The sequence below is a fragment of the Delphinapterus leucas genome, chromosome 7 (assembly GCF_059928025.1).
Source record: "Delphinapterus leucas isolate spDelLeu-1000000601 "Yukka" chromosome 7, BTC_Dleu_Yukka2, whole genome shotgun sequence".
NCBI lineage: Eukaryota > Metazoa > Chordata > Mammalia > Artiodactyla > Monodontidae > Delphinapterus > Delphinapterus leucas.
Window position 1 is genome coordinate 6,424,082 of NC_143135.1, and position 23,828 is coordinate 6,447,909.

At 57.8% G+C, this 23,828-nt stretch overlaps 2 protein-coding genes and 1 long non-coding RNA gene across 13 annotated transcripts in view; 1 reads left to right on the top strand and 2 right to left on the bottom strand.

The window, feature by feature from the left end:
- Nucleotides 1-286: 286 nt before the first annotated feature.
- KLC2 (kinesin light chain 2) lies at nt 287-10,092 on the bottom strand. 7 transcript variants are annotated; one of them, XM_030763495.2, is made up of 15 exons: nt 8,799-9,581; nt 6,235-6,465; nt 6,024-6,093; nt 5,144-5,366; nt 4,403-4,490; nt 4,210-4,311; nt 3,939-4,112; nt 3,737-3,836; nt 3,043-3,092; nt 2,868-2,935; nt 2,324-2,432; nt 2,064-2,222; nt 1,863-1,987; nt 1,587-1,644; nt 287-1,258 (listed from the first exon to the last, which is right to left on the bottom strand). In XM_030763495.2, the coding sequence occupies exons 1-15, from the start codon at nt 9,024-9,026 to the stop codon at nt 1,175-1,177; spliced, it is 1,869 nt and encodes a 622-aa protein (XP_030619355.1). In that variant the 5' UTR covers nt 9,027-9,581; the 3' UTR covers nt 287-1,174. The 7 variants fall into 7 exon arrangements, with proteins under 7 accessions (XP_030619355.1, XP_030619353.1, XP_089770622.1 ...); XM_030763493.2 differs by having other exon boundaries at nt 3,737-4,112; nt 8,799-9,587; XM_089914494.1 differs by lacking the exon at nt 287-1,258 and adding an exon at nt 9,904-10,092 and having other exon boundaries at nt 1,275-1,644; nt 3,737-4,112; nt 8,799-9,073.
- Nucleotides 1,747-8,391, top strand: LOC115803710 (uncharacterized). Of its 4 annotated transcripts, none has more exons than XR_016393756.1 (4): nt 1,747-2,002; nt 2,883-4,459; nt 4,764-4,876; nt 4,968-8,391. It is a non-coding gene; the product is annotated as an uncharacterized LOC115803710 (long non-coding RNA). The 4 variants fall into 4 exon arrangements; XR_016393758.1 differs by lacking the exon at nt 1,747-2,002 and having other exon boundaries at nt 2,009-3,771; nt 4,282-4,459; XR_016393755.1 differs by lacking the exon at nt 1,747-2,002 and having other exon boundaries at nt 2,009-4,459.
- An 11,761-nt stretch (nt 10,093-21,853) lies between the features above and the next one.
- Nucleotides 21,854-23,828, bottom strand: part of PACS1 (phosphofurin acidic cluster sorting protein 1) — a 141,643-nt gene continuing 139,668 nt past the window's right edge. The window contains exon 24 of one of the 2 annotated variants that reach the window (XM_022591399.3): nt 21,854-23,308. In XM_022591399.3, the coding sequence (XP_022447107.1) occupies nt 23,193-23,308 (116 nt within the window). In that variant the 3' untranslated portion in view covers nt 21,854-23,192. The remainder of the gene's footprint in view (nt 23,309-23,828) is intronic. The other variant, XM_022591400.3, reaches the window with a different exon arrangement.

The following is a 23,828-nucleotide window of genomic DNA, read 5'->3' on the forward strand; positions in this document are numbered from 1 at the left end:
CTCAAGGTCAAACAGCTTGGTAAAGGGGCAAAGCTCGATCAAAGCCCGTGGTCTCCAGAATCTCAGAGATGAAGGTTGTTAGAAAAAAATCCTGAATCTGTGGGGCTCCCGAACAATTCCGGGATAGGAGAAGCCTATCTGGGTTGCAGCTGCGCAGGACCAGACGTGAGCGAGACACACACACACACACACACACACACACTCGCAGCCTCTCCTGTACCCACCCCCAATCTAGAGAGGTAGAGACGCCAGGAGCCCTCGGGCTCCGCCCCAAAACAAGCCCAGCTCAGAGTCAAACCGTCTTTATTTCTACAGCAACATTTGAAAATAGAGAGCGACCGCCTCACCTCCCAACTGGGGCAGCCCCTCCTGCCACAGGGGTCCATCACTGCCCCTAGCAAGAAGCTGCAGGTGTGGGAGGAGGCGTGGCAGGATGGCTCTACGGGCGGTGCCCGGGGCGGGGTCAGGCCGAGCCTGGGCAGGCTGGGCGGGAGGAGCAGTGCATAAGACCGGGCTGCAGGGCAGAGCCCGGCGGTGAGAGGACGGACAGGGGGTGGGCTCTCCGTCCTGGGGCACGGGGCAGGGCGCACCATTCAGAGGCCGGGAGGAAAGCGAGAATGCCTAGGGAACCCTTTGGGGAGGCACCGCCCCTGAGATGTGGAGCCTGGGAGATACCACCGCGCGGAATGGGGGTGATTAAGGCCTGGGCGGTACCACTAGAGAAGGGTGGGGTGAGAGGCCGGATAGTACCAAGGACTGAGGGGAGGAGTGCGGCCAATAACTTATTTCTCTATATACAGAAGCAACGGCCGGGGGAGGGCAGGGTGCTGAAGGGACGGCAGGTGCTTAGTGTTCTTGGATTTGGGGTCTGCGGAGGGGGGGGCCCCTGAGCCTCTCTCTACCTTTGGAGACCCCGGCCAGCCCCTCCGCTGGCCCTGAACCTAGGGAAGAGGGGGCCCTGCTGGAAGGAATAAATAAGGGGTAGAACTGGAGTGGGCAGGCCCAGCCTCCAGGGCTCAGGCTGAGATGACAAGGGAGGAGGTTACCCTGAGATTGAACAGAAAAGACAGGGGTCCTTTGGAGAGACAGGAGGGGCAAGCAGCAGGCCCATGCGCAGGGCTGGGGTGGGGATGGTGCCGGGTGGAGGCTCTGGCGACCGGCTGCTCCTTCAGGATTAGCCCACAAGGGAGCTTCGTCGGGAGAGGTCCATGGAGCTGGAGCTGAGGGTGCGGCTATCAGAGAGGCCTGTGCCTCCAGGCTGTGGGCAGAGGGGCAGGTGGCTCAGCCTTGGGCTGCCGCCAGTGCGTGCTTCCCTGGCCCGAAGGGGCCTGACTAGTCAGAGTCCCTGAGGTCCTGACACTCCCACCCACCTCCACAGTTACTGTGCTGCCACTGGCCGCTCACAGGCAGGGGCTGAGTTTCCCTCATTTGTCTCCCCAGGGTCCAGCCCAAAGCCAGACCTGGGATGGAGACAGGAAGTGTGGCTGGATGAACAGACATGCTTGAGAAGCTCGGCAAGTACACAGGACATGCAGGCCTGGGGCCGGGGCCTCAGCTGCCCAGTGCCGACAACTATCCACCCGTACCTGGACTGGCTCTTCCACACTTTTGTTGAGGAAGTTGAGGGAACTGGCCCGCTTCATCCTGAGGGGAAAGGGCGGTCAGGATTTGCCCACGGTGGAACTGGGGGAGGATGGGGGAAGGGGTCAGCTTGGGGCAGGGGAGGGAGGCTGATGGGAAGGGAGATTGGTGGTGGCTGGAGCTTGAGCGAGACAGGGAGTTCACCCTGGGTCTGAAGTTCAGCTGGGGTTGGTAGGTTGTGGGGTGGGTTCTCGAGAGGCTCACCAGGGTGGACGGCTCACCTGGGGTTTGGGGGCTCCTGGGGGCCACCACCCTGCAGCTTCTTCACCAGCATCTCACTGCTGCGCCTCAGGGCATCTCGGAGCTTCCCGAAGGAGCCACTGCGCCGCAAGGAGCCGCTGCCGTCCTGTGGGGTGGACAGGTTCGTCTCTGTGCCATGCCGGCTACACAGCCTCCTGGCCCAGTCCAGCCCCTAGACTCACCCCGCTCCACTCGGCTGCAGGCCCTGCCTCCTCAAGGTCAGCCTCAGACCGAGCCCCGGCACCCGCAGGCATGTCTCGGCTGCCACGGCGGTCTCCGCGCCCACCGCTGCTGTCTTTCAGCAGCTCCACCACCTTGGTCTGGCTTGCAGGGTCCAGGCCCTGAGGGGGGCAGGCGCATCAGGTGGAGCAACGGGCCCTGACTGGATCACACACAGGGCCACGCAGGTCCCTGCCCACAGCCCTGGTGCCTGTCGCCCTACCTGCTTGCGGCTGCGGCTGGCGCAGTCCTCCAGCGTGTGCGCGGCTTCTAGCTTGCCCTGGCGCCGGTACAGGGCCCCCAAGCTGCGCAACGTGGTGTTGACCGTGGGGCTGCGGACGGGAGAGCGGGACGGGCTCCAACTCCGTGTTCCCCAGGAGCCAGGGCTCATCCTGACACCCAGCCCACGCTGGCCCTGAGGAACCGCCCAGCCGACCAAAATCGAGCCTTTCCTGTGTGTCAGGCCCTGTGCTAGGTCCGCCTGGATTCCCCTGTTTTGGGGAATCACCTGAGGGCCCTAGGTGGGATGTTGCCACCAGGACTAAAGGCTGGGAAACACAGGAGTGAGATAATCAGGCTGTCCTGGGACAGAAAACCTTCTTGGGACAGGTGGCCTGTGACCTGGGCCTTGAAAGATGAGCTGACAGAGAAGAGGTGTGTGTTCTGGGGCTGAGCAGTATGGAGTGTGGAGCCTGGCCCCGGCCCCCACCCAGGATGCCGCTTCCCAGCTCTCTGCTAGCCCAGCAGTCCCGCCCCACTGTCCTCACCTGTCTACTTTACAGGCCTTGTACCAGCTGCCATATTCCCCATAGGGGGTGCTGTCCCGGCGCTTATCCTGGGGGAGAGATAAGCGGAAGGTAGGAGAAGACCCTCCCCTCTACACACCCCCAGCCTCATCCTCCCTCCACAGACATCTGCCCCGGCCCTGCCCCGCAGAGCTACCTTGCTCTCCTCCCGTTCCTCTGCGTGCATCCAGATGGGCTTGTTGTTCCCTGTAGGGAGAGAGGGGGCTGTCACCAGCCTCTCATGTGGGCCTCTGCTGGTTGGGCTGGACACATGACTGGGGTCTGGGGGGAGGTCAGGGGTACTCAAGAAGGACCAGGGTTGGGCTTCACTGAATGAATGAATCGACAAGAAACAGACCCAAAACATGACTGACGCTCCTCTGGAACAGAGATGCCTGTGGCACAGGCCTGTGCTTGAGGGGCCTGTGACTGGGGGGTGGGGGGAGCACACCCTTACAAACCTCAGGCCCACGGTGCGAGACGATGCGAGGCCTGAATGATGGGCCGGGCCGAGGGGTCCCTGAGGAGGAAGTGACTGACCGTGAAGGACCAGAAGGTGGCTTCCCAGAGTGGGAGACATCTGGGCTGGGCCCTCATGGTGAGCGTGAGTTGCCCAGTGGAGAAAGGGGAAGAGGCTCTGGGCCGAGGGCACGGGTATGCAAAGGGAGGGCATTGCACAGGTACAACCTCCCAGGGGGCTGTGTGAGTTGGGTGTGTGTGCTCACGTGTGCACACAAGTGGCTGCGGACCAGCCAGACCCTAGGCGTGAGGCCTGCCCGGCTGAGGTATTCGTCCTAGATGCTGACAGCTGAGCGGGCCTGCGAGCTGGGGCACACAGCAGCCATGCTCACCGCTGACAGAGCCGAACTCCTTCTCATGAGCGCGGGTGAGGATCTCCTTGTACAGGGTCTCTGCATCCTGGTACTTGCCCTGTTTCAGGTAGCAGGAGGCCTGGAGGGGCAGGGCCCAGAGGGTGAGCAGGATGCAAGGAGTCAAGCCTTTTCCTCTCCTCCCTACCCCCTGCTTCCTCCAGCCCCCTCTAGCCCAGGACACCAGGTTGTTCTTGGTCTTGGCCACGTTGGGGTCGTCAGGCCCAAGGCGTGTGGCGTAGATCTCCAGTGCCCGCCGGTAGTAGTATTCCACCTCCTCGGCTTTGCCCTGGTTCTGGCACAGCAGGGCCAGGTTGCTCAGCTGCTTGGCCACGTCTGGATGGAACTTGCCCAGAACCTGGGACAGGAGCGGGAGCCGGTGGCTGGGCTCGGGGCCGGCCTACGTCCCCCGTCTGCCCAGCCCACCTGGCCTGCCCAGCCCTGCCTGCTCCCACCTTCTCCCGGATCTCCAGTGCCCGCTTGCAGAGGGGCTCAGCCTCCTTGTACTTGCCCCGCTTGCCATACAGGACCGCCAGGTTGTTCAGTGTCGCCGCCACCTAGGGGGTGGGAGAATGGAGGCTCCATGACCCGGGACCTGGGAGCTGCAGGGGGGAGGGGAAGCCCCACCTCCCACCCAGCCTCACTCACAGCTGGGTGGTCCTTGCCCAGCGTCTTCTCGCGGATGGCCAGGGCATCATTGAGCAGGTGTGCAGCCTCCTTGTACTTGTTTTGGTCCCTGGGGGCAGGTGGGAGCATGATGAGGGTTATCCTCCAGCCCAAGGCCCTCCTCCTAGTGGCCCAAGATCCCTGTGGTCACTCTTCCTATACTTGCTAATGAGCGAGAATGATGGGGCATGACCCAGAGCGTGGGGAGACGTGGTCAGCCCCTGCTCTCTGGCTTGGGGGGCTTTGTGCAGGAAGGGCGTGCAGTGCTGGGGTACAAGGTAGACTCCCCCAGATCCCACCCTCACTGCCCCATGCCCAGTGCACCTTGTCCTCTGTTCCCCAGGGCCTCTGCTCATGGTGTCCTTTCTGCCAAGGAGACCTTCTCCGACCCTCTTGTGCTCTGGGCAAACTCAACTTTCACCAAAGGCCCGCCTCAAGCCTTGGTGCCTGGAGAAGGTGTGCCCCCCGCGTCCTCGTGTGCCTTCCCCTCCCTGGTTATGTCCAAGCCTTTGCCCACCACTAGACTGAGGCATATTCATGTCTGTAGCTCAGGCACCCTGTGGGCTTGGCCCTCTCCAGGGACAAGATCCTTCTTTCTCTGTCACCCAACTGCCTGGTGGAACCCGAGTCCTGGCCCACTGCAGGCACTGAGGATTTGTGACCAGGGCTGGAGTCTTCAGGAAGAATGCTCCCATGGGTGACCGAAGCCGGAGGAGCCCTCACCGATAGACCAGCGCCAGGATGTTCAGCATGGTGGCCACGTCAGGGTGGTCATGGCCTGACGTCTTCTCCAGGTCCTCGAGGGCCTGCTTGCAGAGTGGCACAGCCACCTCATAGCGGCCCTGAGAGGCGTACTGGATCACCAGATTGTGCAGGGTGCGGAGCCGTGCTGGGATTTCATAGCCCCCGTGTTGGGCAGCCACGTCTCCTCCTCCAGGGCTGGGGGCTGCAAAGCCAAGGGCGGGAGGTCAGATGTGCCAAGTGCCTCCTGAGCTGGGCCGGCACACGCCAGCCATACCTTTGACCGACCTCACACGTGGCCCTGGGCAAGTCACCATTAGCTCTCGGTTTCCCCATCTGTAGAGTGGGTCTAGTCACCCCACAAGAAGAGTGGGTAGAGTCCCAGCTCCAGTGCTTCAAGCTGTGTGTCCCAGGGCAAGTCGCCTAACCCCCGAGCCTCAGCCTCGTCACGTGCAGAAGAGAGGCTCTGATACACAGGCCACACGATCAGCAAGGCCAGTACTGGCCCGCGGATCAGCACTGTGCATGCGTCCTCCTTTAACCCTCAGAGGAGGCTCAGAGGGGAAAGAAACTCTACCAGTGGCCACAGCGCAAACGCAGGCAGAGCAGGGCTCGCACCCAGGCCGGACGGCTCCAAAGCTCTGAACTGTGATGCCTGCTCCTCACAGAACTTGGGAGATGAGAAAAGCAACATGTAAAACCTGCCTTTTAAGCTCTAATGCTGGGATGTTATAATCAGAAACGAGGCAGGAGAGAACACGGCAGCCACTCAGACCTTGTTTTCTGTGACCTCTGGGTCCCAAGGACCAGGAGTTCACACAGCCTTCCTTTCCCGCCCCCAGAGCCAGCTGCCCCTCCGCACCTGGGCTCTGCTCCTCCTCACTGGGGAACAGGTCATCCAGAGAGTCTTTGGGGACGTCCCCCTTCTCCTCCTGGGGAGGAAGACGGGATGGGCGTCAGGGAAGCAGGCGGCCCAGGGGTCGGCGGGCTGGGTCGGAGCAGCGTCTGCTCCCTGCCGCCCCTCCCTGCTCCCAGGTGCCCCCGCCCCGCCCAGTGGCCATGGCAGGGCTTACGCTGGCGGACGTGTCCTCGTCCAGCTTGCGGATCTGGCTCATGAACAGCAAGTGCTGCTTCTCCTCCTCGAGCTGGGCCACGGCCTGCTCACTGCGCTGCAGCTTCTGCTGCGTCCCTGCCAGCTCCTCCCGCAGCCACTGGTTCTCCTGCACCAGGCGCCGTACCTGAGCCCGCAGCTTCTGCTTCTCCGACTCTACGGCCCCCAGGTGGCTCGACAGCGCCAAGATCACCTGCGCAGCCAGCCGGAACAGAGGTCAGAGCCCTGCTGACGCCCCAGCCTGGGCCCCAGAGAAGAGCCAGGCCCGGAGGAGCTGCAGGGCTGAGGACCCTGAAGTTCTCCTCTCATCAAGGGAGTTTTGCCCCAGGGCCCCAAACAGACCAACATAGCCTGAGACCTGAAACCAGGAGGCTTGGGGATTCCTCAGTCCTTCCTTCTGCGGTCAGGACCCAGGCTGGCTGTGCTGGACTCTGAAATAGCCCATCCCCTTTCCTGGGCCTCCAGCTAGTCCTCCACATCGATGGTCCAGTTCCCACCTTGTTGGGGTGCTCGGATCATTAAGAGCGCTAGCTGGGGTGCTGCCCCTTCCCCGAGCTGTCCACTCGTTCCCCGTCTCTCCTAGGAGTTGTACTCAAGCCCTGTAGCCAGAGCCACTATACCGCTGCCCCTGGCCCAGGGCTAGCGCTTTCCCAAAGGCCTTGATAGACGACTGAAGGGCTACCGAAAGACCCCATCCTGACTTCTACCAGAGAGCCAGGACAGCCCCTGTCCTCCTGCAGCTCCCAGGGAGGGAGGGGGGTGTGTGTCCTAAACCCCCAGTGTCTGGAAAACCACAGGGGCAGGTAAGGGGATCCAGAGGCCTCAGCCTCAGCCCCCATCCCTCTCTCCAAACTCCATGACTCCTTTCCTGAGCTTCCAGGCTCTTCCCGCCTTGGGGCCTTGCCTAGACTCTACCCTTTCTCCGTCCTTCATGGTCAGGGTCATTTCTGCAGTGAAGCCTCTTATGCCCTCAGCCCCCGGAAAGCATGGCACCTCCCCCACCTCCATGCCATCCTGTTGTCCATCTGTGCCTGTACACACTGGGAGGGGGCCCTGGTGTGCTCACCTCCGCACCTGGCAGTCAGCCGGCCGAGGAGTGAATGCCCGACACATTGCCCTCCCAGAGAGCCAGGCAGTCTGGGACCTTGTACTTTCTGGTTGATTAGCAAACGCCTAAGTGACAGGTGTTTTCACAACCACTAGCTATTTTTAAAAATATCCTAAACAGCCTGTCAGTATTTACGGCAGATGGCACGACCCCTATTCTAAAAACAAGGAAACCAAGGGGATACCACCTGCCCAGGACTCACAGAGCCAGGCAGTGTCTCAGCCAAGATCTGAGTGGGCCAAGACTCTCTGCCCGAGAGTCTAACTCCTTGTACACCCCAGCACCTCCTGGATAGCTCTGTCTGCATGTCATCCTGGCAGCCCCAACTTAAGAGGGCCCAAACAGAACTCCTGACCCATCCAGGCTCTCTCCTCAATTTCCTCAAACCACAAACCTGGGACTTTCCCTGCCCCTCTCTGTCTCCTTTAGTCCATCCCCAGGCCCTACTGGACCTACTTCCAGAACGTCTAGGACTGACCCCCTTCTTACTACCCTCATGGCCCAACCCACCATTTCTCATTGGAATTCTAGCAGTGGCTTCCTAACACCTGCTACCTCCTTCCACCCTGACCCACAATCGTTCATTCTCCACCCCTCAGCCAAAGAGAGTTTTAAAATCTAAGCCAGACTGTGTCCCTTTACTGCTTAAACCCTCCAAAGGCTTCCTGGTTTCCTGAGAATAAAACCCAAACTAATAAGGCACAGCATGATCTGGTCCCCACCTTCTCCGCAGGCCTTTTCTGTCCCTCTCTTTCCTCACGAAGCTCCAGTTAGACAGGTCTCTCAGTTCTCCCTCCACAACAAGATCTTTTCCACTTCAGGACCTTTGTACATGCAACCTCTCACTTTCCTCCTTTCTCTGGAGGCTGGTTCATTCCTTTCCTCAGGTCTTGATTTAAATGTCATTTCCTCAGAAGTCTTGCTTGACCAATAGCTAAGGTTGTCACAAGATCTTGTTTTTTTCTTTGGAGAACTTACCATAATATTGAATAAATATATGTGTATTTCTGACTCTCTTCCTATTGGACTAGGGCAGGGATCTCATGTCTTGTTGGACCTGTGGCCCTGGCACCTAACACATTGCCAGGCATATAGTAGGCACTTGATAACTTACCTGTTAACAAATTAATAGAAGAATGAGTGGGGGGATCTTTAAGGATTTCCTCTGTTTTTTTAGGCCATGCAGTCTCTGCTACCTAGCAGAGAAGCCAGATGATCAGGCTCTCCTGGGGCCAGGCACGGCCGGGATCTCCAGAGCCCATTCATTTCTTCAACAGATATTTACTGGGATCCTACCATGAGGCTCCAGGGGACAGATTCTTCCTTCCCTTCTGATTCTGTTACTACATTGCCAGGATTCCTCTGGAAGGCTCCACCCCTCCCATGACCTCCCTCCTCAGCACCCCAGACCAGCCTACCTGGGCCTCCCCCAGCCCCAGTTCGATGGCCTCCAGGGAGCGGCGCAGGAGGACACAGCGCTCCTGTGAGCCAGGCTCTGCCTCACCAGCTTCATGAGCGACGAGGGGAGCGAGAAGGGCACGGTGCTCCCCGCGCAGGGTCTCTAGCCCTTGGATAACGGCCTTGGTGCCCAGCACGATCTCATCCTGGCTCAGCTTCTCCTCCCGAGGAAGCACCATCGTGGCCATGGCCGTGCCGCCTGTGAAGACGAGAGGGCGGGCAGGGGCTGCCGGGCCTGGGGCCACGCCGCCGTCCGCCCCGGATTAGGTAAACACCTAGGGTCCCCGGACGCCTGGGTCCCCGGGGTGCCCCGTCCCCCAGGCAGCAGCCCGCACCGTGCCCGCGCTCGCCCTACAGGGGGCGCGCCCGGCTCGTCTTGGCCCGGGAGACGCAATGCGGTGCGACCGGCGAGGCTGGACCCGGATTCGGCCCAGACCACTGGCTCAGGCCGGCTTAGGCGACCCAGTCTCGGGGCTTCCCTGGAGACTCCCTTAGCCAGAGCAGGGCGCGCCAGAGGACGGACCTACGGGGATCTTGGGGGGTTCACTCCCGTGCGGAGACACCGTCCCTCTGGGAGTTCCGGCCCCAGCCCCCCTCGGGCAGCCCCCTTCCCAACAGGCTGGCCGAGCCACAGAGCCCCTCCTCTTGGGCAGCTCGACCCTGGGAAGACCCTTCCCCTAAGGAGCTGAGATCTCGGGTTCTTCGTCCCCCCCTCCCCCCAGGACGCGCCCCATAGGCCAGCACGACATCATGCGGACCCCTCCCCTGAAAAGGCCGAGCTCCCGCCCCCGGCCACCCAGGACCGCGCCCCCTCCCCGCGGGCTGGCCGGGCCCTCTCACAGGCCGCGCCCAAGACGACCCCTCCCCTAGGCCGACCCAGAGCCCCCCCTCTCCCGGCCCGATCGGCCCGCGTGGACCTGCGTCTCCCGCTCGGGCCCGCCTCCCGCTCCAGCTCCGGCTCCCGCCCCGCTTCACCCCGACCAGCAGCCGTGAGCAGGTTCCACCGCCTCCATCCCGCCGGCCTTCCCAGCAGTCCCTGCGCCGCCTTAAAGGTGAAGCCTGTACCTTGGCGGCGTCGGAGGGGGCTAAACACTCCTCGGCCCGCTGTCTGCCTTAAAGGAGCACGCCGGCTGGGCCCACTCCAGGCAAAGGGAAGGGATCCGGGGGCGCGGCTCTCGGGGATGGGGCGTGGTCATTGAGGCGCCGGGCGTGGGCTTGCCCGAGGCTTAGGTTCGTAGCGGCCACCTCCCACTCTCCTGCGGCCTCGGATTCCTCCGCTGTAACCCGCCCCGAGGCCACAGCGGTGTGGACAGCCTGGGGAGGATGTGCACAGCCTGGGGAGGATGTGCACCGCCTGGGGAGGATGTGCACCTGAACTTGCCCTGTACCGCTGCCGGAGAGGGCGGCGGAAGAAACGAGCCCAGGGAGAAGGCCCGGCCTCCTCAGAGTCCAGAAAGAGACAGTTGACATTTATTGAGGTAGTTGCCACTTTCAGAGCGCTTACTGTGTGCGGGGCGCTTGGATGCCTTAAGTGCGATGACACATTTAATGCTTGCAAAGACCGGATAAAGCGGGCACTGCTATTATCCCAACCTCGCGGATCTGACCCCAGGCTCATTTGTCTCTAGAGAGTGGTTATGCCCCACCCAAATCCTTCGGGGCTGTCCTTGTCCCAGTAGGGGATTCTCGGCATCTTAGGGCTGCTTCTTGGGAGGAAGGGACGGAGGCTTCCGGGCGTGAGGGAGAAAAGGACGGCAAGGGGCAGTTGGGCATCGGCCGAAACAGACTCGTGACCCTGTGGGTGAGCACCACCACAGATTCTGTGGGCTGGATGATCAGGACAAGGTGATAATGACGTCATCTCCTCCCAGAGCCCTTCCCTGATTCCCCACCCCCTATGTAGAGCAGCCCTCCAGCCCATTTCAAGCACACATTTAATTCTCTCTGTAGCATTTACTCCTTCTAACATTTTCCTTGTCAGTTTCTGTCTCCTCCCTAGAATGCAGGCCAAGATCTGCCTGTCTTGTTCACTCTCAGAGTAGCTCTTGGCTACTACATAGCAGCACTCAGTAAATGCTGTTTTTTTTTAAAAGGCAGAAGGGCGCATCTATTATTGGCCCAGGTTTGGGGCTGGTGCTCTGCAGCCCTGGGTTTCTGGCTACCCTAGCTCTACCTGCACTGCTTCTAGGTCGACATCCCAGTGGGTAACAGCAAGTTAACCACCCTGAGAGACAAAACGTGCCAAGCAAGGCCTGGCACTGGTATCCAGGGGCCTGGGGCGTTCCTCATGAGTCAGGGTGGGTTCAGATTCAGACTGTACCCGGTTCAGTGTCCTTGTGGATGTGAGAATCCCCTCGGCATGATCTCTGACAGAGAGATGGTCCGGCACCCCGCCAGCTCAAGCATGTCCTATGACAGGGAGCCCACTACATTCTGCTGTGAGATGGCTCTAAAAGTTAGCAAGCTTTTCCTTAGCCCCCAAAGGACCTGCCCACAGTGCCTGCCCACACCAAACTGAAGCTCTGTCCTCAGGAAGGACAGTCTGCTCCCTTTTGCCAATGAAGATATTTGGAGACAGTGATGGTGCCCCATACAGTGTTCCCCCAGCCTGGGCTGACAATCTGGGTCCCTTTACCCACTTCTGTGCAGTTTCTGACCCTTCCCCCTCCCGATTTCTCTTTTCTGGGTGTGGCTTAGCATGTCAGTCCAGACACTACTCCGAATGTGGTGCTCAGTCCAGGGCGCAGGGGTACAGACAGGGAGTGAACTGCACAGATCACAGAGGGAGAGTCCCCCCCTAAGGAGCACACCACCTGTCCACCGTGAAGCTGAAAGTCAGGTTGACTTTGACAGCCACGGTACGGTGTCTGCTCAGGGTAAGCTTGTCAGCTAAAACCCTAGATTGCATGCACCCCACTTATATCCAGCCAGGTTCTTCTGCCGATTCTGTGCTTCTGCCAGTGATATTTTCCCAGGGATTATTTTTTTTATTATTATTTTTTTGGCTGCACCACACAGCATGTGGACTCTTAGTTCCCCTGCCAGGGATCAAACTGCACCCCCTGCATTGGAAGCTCGGAGTCTTAACCACTGGAAGGCTAGGGAAGTCCCTCCCAGTGATGTTTAAAGACAGTTGATACATTCACATGATGCAACATTCAAAAGGCATATACAAGTTACAGTGAGATGTAGCTCCTTCTCACTGACCACTGTCCTCAGTCATGCAGCTGCCTTCCCCCGAAGCACCTGCTGTTACCAGTTTCTTGTGTCTGCCGATTACTTTGTTTGCCTCAGTCCAGAGCTTGTGTTTATCTTTGTTAGTTTCATCGAGTCAGTTTTCATCCAGGACCCTAAAGGTTGGAGTCTTTTGCATTCGAGGTCTTTAGCCTACACAGCGGCCCTATTTCCCACAGTTGCACTGGCTGCGGTGTGATAAGCCTGCCTTTGTGCAAACAGACTCCATCATACCATGAATGCACGCCCAGCTCGCTGTCAAGTTCATGGGGAGGAAATGGAATCTGGAGCCCAGGGCACCTTTGCTGTTCTTAACAAGGCTAGGTTTCAGAACCTCTTGGGAAGGAACTTTGTTAGAAGGCTCTCCTAGAGATCAGGATTCAGTAGTGCCAGAGTGGGTCCTGGGCATCTCTTATTATTTTGAAACTTCAGTGGTGCCCATGATGTGCTCCCTGGGTTGAAAGCCAATGCTTCAATGTCCTTGTTTTACAAGTATGGAAAGTGAGGCCCAAAGAGGAGAAGGCAGCTGCACGAGGTGACCACTGTGTCCTTCTCCAATCCAGAGTCCACGTCATTTTGTCCCAGTGTGTAAGGGAGACTGACCCCATAGAGTAGAGGTCAAGAGGACCGAGGTCATGTTGCTTGTTGCCACACGAAGCACAGACGCACGCACCCTCAACACACAGCCTCAGGCAGATTCACCCAGGGGCACTGAACACCCATGTGCCACACTCACACCTCCACGTGCATGGGTTTACAGGCCCACGTACATGCATGCACACCACACATACTTGGACTCAAACACAAAGCCCGAGCTTTCTAACCTTGTGCTCTCTCTCCATCTAAAAAAGGAGCACATTCCTTTTATCACCTTTTTCCAGGTAAACGGAGAGAAGATTTTTCAATCTCCTTTTATGACTTTTGCTGGGTTCCTGTTCCAGCTTTTCTGCTAGCCTTAGGCTTCCGTGGTTTCTTTGTGGTTCTCTTTAGGCATCTGGCCCTGCTTCTCCCTGTGTGCCACGCAGAGGGAAGGCTGGGCCTTCCCTGCCGGGTTCTCAGGCTCTTATCTTGCTTTCAGTTCGTAAACTTGCATGTGTTCAATCTTTTTAGCCACTCGGCTTTTTATCTTGTCTCTGAGGATTACGCTGTGCTCTCCCAAGGGAAGGGACTGTTACTTCACCCTGCTCTGTTCCCCACTCCCCGACCCCCCACCCCGCAGCTGCTGGTCTGGTGCCAGGCTGCTGATGGGTGCTCAGTTAATGGAGAAGAAAGGAAGGAGTCCATGCCCAATGGTGATTCTTACGCCATTTTCCACGGAGCTCATCAGCTTGCCTCCGCCTGTCCCATGTCTGCAGAAGTCGTTCTCACTACTTTCAACATTGTTTTCTCCCTGAAAATCACTCCCACCGCTCCCACCCCTTTCCCTTGGATCCTTGGAAGCACTGAAATCTGCTTTCTTAAGTCAATCTTTTCCCTTCGGCTAGCTTCCTGCCTTTTCTTTGAAGTGGGGGTGGGGGTGGGTGCTTTTCCCAAGCATATCATCCCCCTTGAAACATCAGCAGGTCGGGACGTCCCTGGCGGTCCAGTGGTTAAGACTCCACGCTTCCACTGCAGGGGCCACGGGTTCGACCCCTGGTCGGGGAATTAAGATCCTGCATGCTGCATGGCACAGCCAAGAAAAAGAGAAACACGAGCAGGTTCACCCATAAGCGCTCAAGATTGGAGGTTCCTTAAAGACCATGTCTCACGCAACCCCTCCTCCGTGACCGTGACGGGCAGCTCACCACTTCCTGAGGAGCTGTTTCACCTTGAACACAAGGTGCCAGTTTTGGTTGTGGTTGCCAGTTTTTCTGCCACTGAGCTAAGAATCAAGTCTGCTCAGAGCTCCCCTGAGAGGCTTTTGATTCCTGTCCTGGCAGCCATGGGGCAAATCTGCACCCTCTCTTCCTTGTGGCCTCCCAGCCAGACTGGAAGGGTCCGTGTCCTGCTTAGCGGGAGGGCACACAGGCTTTGGGGGCGGACTCAGCTGCGTCCAGAGCTGCGTTTCTCCGTTTGCTGGCCAGGGAGCTTTAGGCATGCGCCGCAACTTCATCTGTTTCCTCATCTGTAAAATGAGGTTCCTGATACCTACCTTGTTGGGTCCTCAAGAGAACAGAATAAAGTAGCAGAGTTAAGACCTTAACATCATGCCCTCTACATAACAGACACTATTACTAGTAGTTGTTATCATTAGTATCATCAAGTTTACTATTTGACAGACCCTGTGCTAGTGTATGGAGAGCCCTATATTTCATGTAGTGTATACATGAAATATAGGGCAGTCTCTGCTTAGGGTGTCGTTGGAGGGAAAACACATTCAGATTGAAAGTGAGGAACAAATGAGGCAGCAAATAGGCGAGTCTGAAGATAACGGGTGCTGAGATGTTTGGTGCTGCCAGGAGGTGCCCTGTGTGGTCAGGACAGAGGGAGCTCAGCCCGGCCAGGACCCATCTCACCGTCTCCCTGAGATCGGCTTTTCCCCATGCTAAGGGTACTCAAATCTCCATCCAGCCCGGAGAACTTCCCTGCACTCCATCCAGACCTACATGTTCAACTCCACCTCTGAATAGCACACGCCCACCTTGCCCTAAACCCACCATCTCCCACCCAACTCTCCTCCAGGGATATTCCACCATTGGCCGGTTCACCCAGCAGACGGCCAGTCCCCATCCTCGACTCTTTCTCCTTCGACCCAGTTTTCTAACCAGCCACCTACACCTCGATTCTGCCTCTTAAATAGGACTCAAGTCTCCATTTTCCTCCATCTCCTCTTCTACCCTTATCTTAGTCTATGTCTTCATCACATCTTTTCTAAATTGCTGCCACACCCTTCGAACTCCTCCTGTTTTCATTTTTCATCTTATTTCCTCCAACATGTTGTAGCAAGGTGATCTTTCTAAATTCTATCATCTCAGGGACTTCCCTGATGGCACAGTGGTTAAGACTCTGCGCTCCCAATGCAAGGGGCCCGGGTTTGAACCCTGGTCAGGGAACTAGATCCCACAAGCATGCCACAACTAAGAGTTTGCATGCCACAACTAAGGAGCCCGCCTGCTGCAACTAAGGAGCCCGCCTGCCACAACTAAGGAGCTGGCGAGCCGCAACTAAGGAGCCCTCGAGCCACAGCTAAAGGAGCCTGCCTGCTGCAACTAAGACCCGGTGCAACCTAAATAAATAAAAATAAACAAATTCTGTCATCTCATTTTTCTGCCTAAAATCCTTTATTGGCTCCCACTGATCTCACGATAAATTACACAGTCCTTGCTCTGGCTCAGCGTAGTAACAATAATATCTACAAGGCTCCTCAGTGCTCTGGCCACTTCCTTTCTCTTCTGCCCCATCACTCACCATTGCTTTCAGCCCCACTAAAGCACGTGTGAGTCTCAGGATAGGCCAGACTCTGTCTAATCTCTAGTTTTGCTATTTCCTGCACCAGAACACCTGTCATGTCGGTCATCGTTTCCTTTGGGACATCTTCTTGTACACCCCTTCCCAGGCTGGCTTAGCTGCCCCTCCTGTGTGCTCCCAAGCAAACTTTCATGCTCTGTGACAATTGTCTATTTGTCTGTCTCCCCTGCGAGGCTCAGAGTTTCCTTATAGGTATAGGTAAAGACCCAGCCCTAGATTCATCCGTGTGTCATCATACCTAGGACAGGAACTGGCCCACGGTAGGAACTTAATACATGTAGGACAGATGGAGGGTTGGCAAGTTGGGATCTGAGCAGGGCCTTGAGAGATGGCCTGGAGTCCGATGACCTGGGTTAGAAATCTGGCTCCTTCTTGGCCACTCTGAGTGTGTCAGACAAGTCACTTTCCCCCTTGCTCATTCCTTTATCTGGCCTTTGAGCGTTTGCCTTGTGCCAGAGTGATGGGGGCTGGGGACACAGCAATGAGGCAGCCTGAGTCCCTGCCCTCCCTGAAGCTCTCCTTCTAACATGGTACAGACGTTTATTGCAGGTGACAGTGGACGTCCCGACTGAAGAAAGGGCCGAGGTAGAGACTAACAGTGGGGTTTGGGGCAGAGCAGTCGGGAAGACCTCTCTGAGGAGGTGATGTGCAGGCTACATCCTAAAGGAAAAGGGGACACTCAGCAGGCCAGGGAGAGCGTATAAGGTGGAGAGAGGAGGAGGGATCTGATTACTGTAAGTTCAGGTATGGCCCGAGGGTGGTGAGCACTGGGGGGGCGGGGGGGGGGGCGAAGCTACTCAAAGTGAAATTAGAGAGGTGGGGTGGGGAGACCGTGCTGGCTGAAGGACCGTGGTGTTGGGCAGCTGTATTCAAAGGCATTAGGAAGCCACTCGCTGAAGGCCTCTAGCAAGGGAGTGAGGCGCTTGCGAGGCAGAATGGACAGGAGTTGCCAAGATGACAGAGGCTGGCTCATTGGTTTCTGGCTTGAGTAATAGGAGGGATGCTGGTGCTACTTACTAAGACTGGGGAGGAGCGAGGGACATGGAGAGTTCTGTATTGGCCATATGAGGTTCGAGATGGCTGGGTGTATTCAAGTCAAGTAAATGGTTAGAAATGAGAGTTGAGAATTGGGAGGCGAGGCTCTCTGACCTTTGGCATCCTCCTTGGTAAAAAGGAAATATCAGGGCTTCCCTGGTGGCGCAGTGGTTGGGAGTCCGCCTGCCGATGCAGGGGACGCGGGTTCGTTTCCCGGTCCGGGAGGATCCCACGTGCCGCGGAGCGGCTGGGCCCGTGAGCCATGGCCGCTGAGCCTGTGTGTCCGGAACCTGTGCTCCGCAGCGGGAAAGGCCACAGCAGTGAGAGGCCCGCGTATCGCAAAAAAAAATAAATAAATAAAATAAAAGGAAATATCAGCTGAATCAATTTCCTAGGGCTGCTCTAAGAATTCAGTGAAGTAAACCACGGGAAGCACTCAGCAGCAGCCCGGCTAAAAGAAAATGTCCGTAGTGACCGTGACAGGGCGATTTCTGCCCTTAGTCCTTGGACACAGCAGTGGGTGATGAAAGTACAGTAGCTGAACGCATTGATCTGAAATCTGCGGTACAGAATTCCAAGTAGTGAAGGGAAAACTCCTCACTCCCTAAGTGTGGGCTGTGCTTGGTAACTTCCTTCTGAAGAGCACAGTTTGAAAAGAGGGTGACACCTGACTAGTCAAACGATCAAGGTTAACATCATCGGGGATATCGCGCCGATGGCATGTACCCTTGGTATGGCATGCTGAAAAATCCCAGTCGAGGGGCATCCTACAAAATGCCTGACCAGGACTCCTCCAAACTGTCAAGGTCACCCCAAATAGGGAAAGTCTGAGAGAATGTCATAGCCCCAAGTACTAGACGTAGTGTGGCATCCTGGATGGGATTCTGGAATTGAGAAAAGACATTAGGGAAAAACTAAGGAATCTGAGTCAAATGTGGACTTTAGTTAACCATCATCATTAGTTATGATAGATGTACATGCCAATGGAACGCATACACAATAGAGGAAACTGGGTGAGGGGTACACAGCAACTCTTGCTTCTATCTTTGCAACTTTTCTGTAAGTCTAAAACTATTCTAAAATAAAAAGTTTATTTATGTATCTATTTATATGGGCCGCGCCAGGCGGCTCGTGGGATCCTAGTTCCCCGACCAGGGATTGAACCCAGGCCCTCAGCAGTGAAACCGCGGAGTCCTAACCACTGGACCTCCCGGGAGTTCTCCAAGAGTTTATTTAAATAAAAAATAAAACCTGGGGGCTTCCCTGGCAGCGCAGTGGTTAAGTATCCGCCTGCCAATGCAGGGGACACGGGTTCGAGCCCTGGTCTGGGAAGATCCCACATGCCACGGAGCAACTAAGCCCGTGTGCACCACAACTACTGAAGCCCGTGCTCTAGAGCCCATGAGCCACAACTACTGAGCCCACGTGCCACAAGTACTGAAGCCCGCGCTCTCGAGCCTGTGCTCCGCAACAAGACAAGCCACCGCAATGAGAAGCCCGTGCACCGCAACGAAGAGTAGCCCCCGCTCGCAGCAGCTAGAGAAAGCCCACGCGCAGCAACGAAGACCTAACACAGCCAAAAATAAATAAACAAATAGATAGATGAATTTATTTAAAAAATAAAACCAGTCCGGAGTTGGTGTGCAGATCAGATAGTGGCTCCTCTACCTTCTGCACCAAAATGCCACCCCTTTGCCTTTAAAGAACATTTCTGTTCTGGCGGCCCCGTGGGCGGCTGTGCTCTGGCCTGGCGCCTGGCGAGTCGTCTTGGGGCGCATCTTCCACCAGAGCTGCCTCGCCTTTGGAATCCTGGAAACCATTCCTGAACAACCCTCTACCTCCTCTTTGCTCAGAGTAAGAGTCTATGTTGCTGCTCCACGCCTACGAGAAAACTCAGGTGTCCTTTGGGGCTGAGGCCTTGAAGGGTCTGAGTAGCAACTGTGGATGAGGAGTCCCATCCGTTCCAGCAGCGCAAAGGCTTTTCATTCATTCTGTCAGCAAATATGTATTTGTTCACCTATGATGAGCCAGGCGGTATCCTGGGTGCCAAGGATAGAGCAGAAAAAAAATATAAAGTTCTTGTTTTCTTGGAGCTTACATGCTGGTGGGGAGAGACAAGTAATTAAATGCCAAGGAGTGAGAAGTGCTAATAAGAAAAACAAAAGGGTGAGAGAAAAGGGAGGTGCTATTCTAGAGAGGCTGAACAGGGTAGGCCTCTCTGAGGTGGCATTTAAGCCGAGACCAGAGTGAGGGAGCAAGTCATATGGATCCAGGGGCAGGAGCAGGATGGGCAGGGGGGGGATGGCTCCTGCAAAGGCCCTGAGGCAGTATGTGCACTGTGTGTCTGAGGAATGCAGAGGAGGCCAGTGGGTGAGGGGTAGAGTGAGAGGATATCAGATAAGCAGCCCAGGCAGGTCAGATCAGGGAGGCCCTGGAGGTTGTGAGGAGGTCTTTGGATTATATTCCTAGTAGGGTGGGAAGCCATTGGACAGTTTGGATCAGTAATTTAACACGATCTAATTAACATTTTAAAAGGCTTTCTCTGGCCATTGTGTGGAGAATAGGCTATGGGAAGAGTAGATGGAAGCAGAGGTAATTAGGAGGGTATTATGACATCCAGACAAGAGAGGAGAGCAGCAAGTGAAAGAGGACAGGAGCTGCAGGGCTCTGGGTCTGTCTTCAAGGGAAGGCCTATAGGATTTGCCGGGGGGGACTGGATGCTGGGTGTAAGAGAGAGGAGTCGAGGACGATTTTAAAGATTCCGGCCTCAGCAACTACAGAGTCAGGAAGTCTGAACACAGGGAGTCTCCCACCCTGGGGCTGGGTGAGGGGAGAGGGGAGGCCAGAGGTCGGGAAGATGAGAAGGACACAAGGGAGGCCCAGAAAGAGCAGCCAGAGAAGAGGCGGGGAGGGGTGGGGGCCGGGGGCGGGGGCGGGGAGAGCAGAGCGCCGTCTACAGGCAGAGCGAGGAGTGATCATGTGCATCAGATGCTCCTAGTCAGACAAGAAAACTGAGCCTTGGACCTGGCAGCCCACGTCATCAGTGACCTTGGCAAAGGAACTCCTAACTCCTGATGGGGAAGTGAGGAACAAGCCCGAGGAGTGGGAGGACTGGAGACAGGGAACCCGAACAGCCCCTGTTGCCGAAATATCGGCTTCCCTGTGCACCAAGGCCGAACAGAAGTACGGAGACAGGGATTTTGGAGGAAGAGAAAGATGGCTTTATTTTCTGCCAGGCAGAAGGGAAGACACAGCAGGCTAGTGCCTCAAGAATTTTGCCCTCCCTCCTTGGGAATCAGGGAAGATTTTATATGTGGGGCTTGCAGTCCGGGGTATAAGGATCAAAGTAGTGAAGGTCTTGCATTCTTTTTTTCCTTTGCATTATTTCAAAGCAGTCATAGATGGCATCAGGCCGCCTGCTAACTGGGGTCTGGCAGTCTGGTAACTGCATCCGTTTGCCTCTGGTTTATCAGCCGGTGATCCTGTTTCTGAAATGCGGAAACTATAGGGGGTGAGTTGTTACCAGGGGCGTACAGAATGTGAGTGCCAGGGTGGTAATAAGGTTAGGGAGTGAGAGGCATGGGATGTAAGTCACATAAGAGTTAGGGGTGATAGGTGCCGAATGTAAATTACGTAGTGTCAGGGAGTGAGGTTAGCTTTATAAAGTACAAATCTAGTTAACTACCAATTAGTGACAGTTAAAGTAAACCAAGGAGTGATTAACTCTTTCAGGCCAGGTTTTGTTTCTTCTCTAGCCTGTTCGCTGTTCCCTTTGTTTTCCCTGCTCTCAGAAGAAAGAAAACTCTCACTTCTATTTACATTGCAATACCCCCTTTTGAAGACTTTCGCTGTAAGGGGAGCAGAGACGTGGTGTGGCAGCCAGAGGGGATTTAGAACCAGGGAGCTATTACTGCGCGTCTGCACGTGGACGTGAACCACCTGGTAGAGTGGGGGAACCGATGATGCAGGAGAGGGGGCGCAGCAGGAGGAAGCCCTGGAGAAGGTGGGAGGGACCCTGGGCCAGGGCAGGGGCAGGGGAGGGTGCTGGTCTCCGCGGGCAGGAGGCCGAGGCTGGAGTCAGGTCGGCAGGGAGTTCACGCCGCCTCCTCACGCTCGTCTCTCCGTCGTCTGCTTCCCCTCTCGGTTCTGAGCTGGGACCTGAGTCCACCTGTCCCACGCCCGTCCCTCTCGGGCCCCCCAGCAGCGCCCAGGTCCCCAGGCCCCTGCGCTGCCGGAGCCTCCGTGGGCGCCTTGGCTCTGTACCCCGTCTAGCCCACCTCAGCCTCGCTCTCTCCTGGCATTTCCTCTCACTGGCCGGCTTGTACCCCTCATCCGGGAAGTAACGCGCGCAGACTGCGTTTCTGGGACAACTTCCGGTACCTGACTAGACTCTGACCCTTGGAAGACGGGCACTGTTTCCATTTTCCAGGCCCAGAGAGCCTGGGTGGCCGCACTGCTGGGTCCCAGGGCCTCCCTCTGTTAGGTGACCTGGCCGCAGGACTTGGGGAGCCAGGGACAGCCTGCCCCACCTGGCCGTCCGCTCCTCTGGGGCTGTGTCCTGCAGGCGGTGGCGGGGGCGGGGGTGGGGGGGTGGGACACGCAAGCTCCCACTTCTGGGCACTGGCGTGCAGGCCTCTGTCCCGGGAGCGCGTGAAGAGCCAGGCTTCCAGGAAGCAGGAGCTCTGACCGTCACCTCTCAGGTTAAGGGCGGACAGGAAGGCGAGCCTGATGATGGACCCCAGCTCACCCCGTCCACCTGGGCCTCAGACTTCACCAACTTTCGGAAACCGTGGCAGGACGTCAGCCTAGCAGCAGGAGAGAAGCCGAGTTCTAATCTCCAGTCGGAAGAGTGGAAGCTGCCGACGATGTGTCATTGCCTTGGGAGGTGGGATCTGGGAACGGCAGGTGCCAGAGAAAAATGGGGTTTCGGAGTGGGAATGGTGTGATGTCTGTTCCTGACCTCGGCTTGCCTCATACTGGGCAACACACCTTCACGCCTCTGTTTCTATCATCAAGCAAATAGGAAACTGCTTCTTTCCAGCCAGTTCCCAGTTGATTTTTTTTCCTTTTTGGCTGCACCGCGCGGCTTGCCCAGTTCCCTGACCAGGGATCGAACCTGGGGCCCCCGCGTGGGAGTGCGGAGTCCTAACCACTGGACATCCAGGGAAGTCCCCCCAGTTGATTTTGAGTGAAGTGGCCGCGGCGTAAAGTGGGGACGAGGCTGGACAGATCTTGTGTCACAATGAGAGGCGCAGAAGCCTAAGGCTCGCTCGTTGGTAAGAAATCACCAGTTTATTGAATGAAAAATCCAACATCCTCTTAGTCCCTCCCACCCCGCCCCTCCCTCCGGCTGAGTGAGCAGCACAGCCCCAGGGACGCTCTGGACAGCAGGGCTGAGCCGGGGGAAGGGCTGGAGGAGTTTGGGGGAGGTATGGAGAATGAGAAAAACGCTTTTCAAAATGAAGTTCTGTGCAAAAACTTCTAGAAGGGGTGAGAGGGCCACGGCAAAGCTCCGGAGGCGCTGACGGGCTGGGAGGGCTGCAGCTGGAGCTCCACCCACGCGCTCCGCGTCTCCCGGAGAAGGCCAAGGCCGATGGTGCGGGCTGAGGGGCTCAGGCCCCCCGAGGCCGTGGAGAGAGGGAGGCTTGGCTAGGAGGACGGGGCATGTCCAGGCCAGGGGTCCAGGTGAGGAGGGGAGGACAGACCGGCGAAAGGAAACGGATGGACACGGGGAGCAGGGAGCCGCAGGGACTGGGGCCACAGACGACACGTTGGATGGGGCTGCCTCTCATCTCTCCGGGTGCAGAGTTGCAGGCAGAGGCGGGGGGGTGTGTGGGGGAGGAGGCTGGGGAGGAGAGCCATCAACAGGGGGAGACCCAAGGACAGGGACCAGCGCCCAGGTGAGTCACACAGAACCACCGAGAGACTGGCTGGGCAGACAACCAAAGAACCGCTCAGGGACACGCGCGGCACCTACAGGGGACCTGGGCACGGTGAATCCTTGCACGGGCGAGACCACGGAGCCCTCTCCACCCCAGAAACCCACGCGTGGCCTCAGAAATGCTGTCCTGGGATGAGTGGGCGGGAGGGTTTGTGCCCCGTCAGCCCACAGCAGTGGGAAGTGGCCTTGGCTCTGGGCCCCACTAGAGGGGGGCCGGCTGAGTGGCATCTGGCAGCTGAGCTTTAGAAAACGAGATCCTGGGGGAGATGGGGGAGGCTGGAGCCCCTGCTGTGGGCCAGGACCCTGGGTTTCCTGTTTCCGGGAAGGGAACTGGTGCCACGTGGAGAAGAAAGAGGTTGGAAGTCAGGCGAAGGAAGGCCCGGAGGACTCAGTTCCAGGGACCAGGGTTGGCCGCCAAGAGGCAAAATCAACATGCCTTGGGCCTGGAACGGAGGAAGAGGAGAAAAAGGAGAGAGGGAGGGCGGGGGCTGCCCACGGATGGGACCCAGCATGGCGGGGGTGTGGGGGTGGGGAGCAGCCTCCCCGGTGGCAGTGGCCTTCAGGACCGGGCCAGGGAGATGCAGGCCCCGGGGCCAGGAAAGGGGACGCTGGGCCTGGGCCTGCTGGCCTCCCCCTGCCTGCAGGCGGTGAGGCTGGTGGCAGTGCCAGGAGGGAGAGTAGCCAGGAGACGGTGCCCTCAGGTGGCCTTGCTGCCACTGAACAGTCCCACTGGAAAGTGCTTGACGTGGGTGGGCCACTGGGCTGCCAGCTGGAAGAACTTGATGTCACTCCACTCGACTCCATCGATAGACACTGAGGGTGACAGGGGAGGCGAGGGGGTGACCGGGGCTGCTAAGGCCGTCTTCCCAGGGCCGCTGGGGAGGGCCGCGGCCCCCCTGCCCCCTCCCCCCTCCCGGCCCACACCTCTCAGCATGGTCTGCCCCCTCCCCCCTCCCCGCCCACACCCCTCAGCATGGTCTGCCCCCTCCCCCCTCCCCGCCCACACCTCTCAGCATGGTCTGCCCCCTCCCCCCTCCCCACCCACACCTCTCAGCATGGTCTTCCCCCTCCCCCCTCCCCGCCCACACCTCTCAGCATGGTCTGCCCCCTCCCCCCCTCCCCACCCACACCTCTCAGCATGGTCTGCCCCCTCCCCGCCCACACCTCTCAACATGGTCTGCCCCTCCCCCCTCCCCGCCCACACCTCTCAGCATGGTCTGCCCCCTTCCCCCCCACACCTCTCAGCATGGTCTGCCCCCTCCCCCCTCCCCGCCCACACCTCTCAGCATGGTCTGCCCCCTCCCCCCTCCCCGCCCACACCTCTCAGCATGGT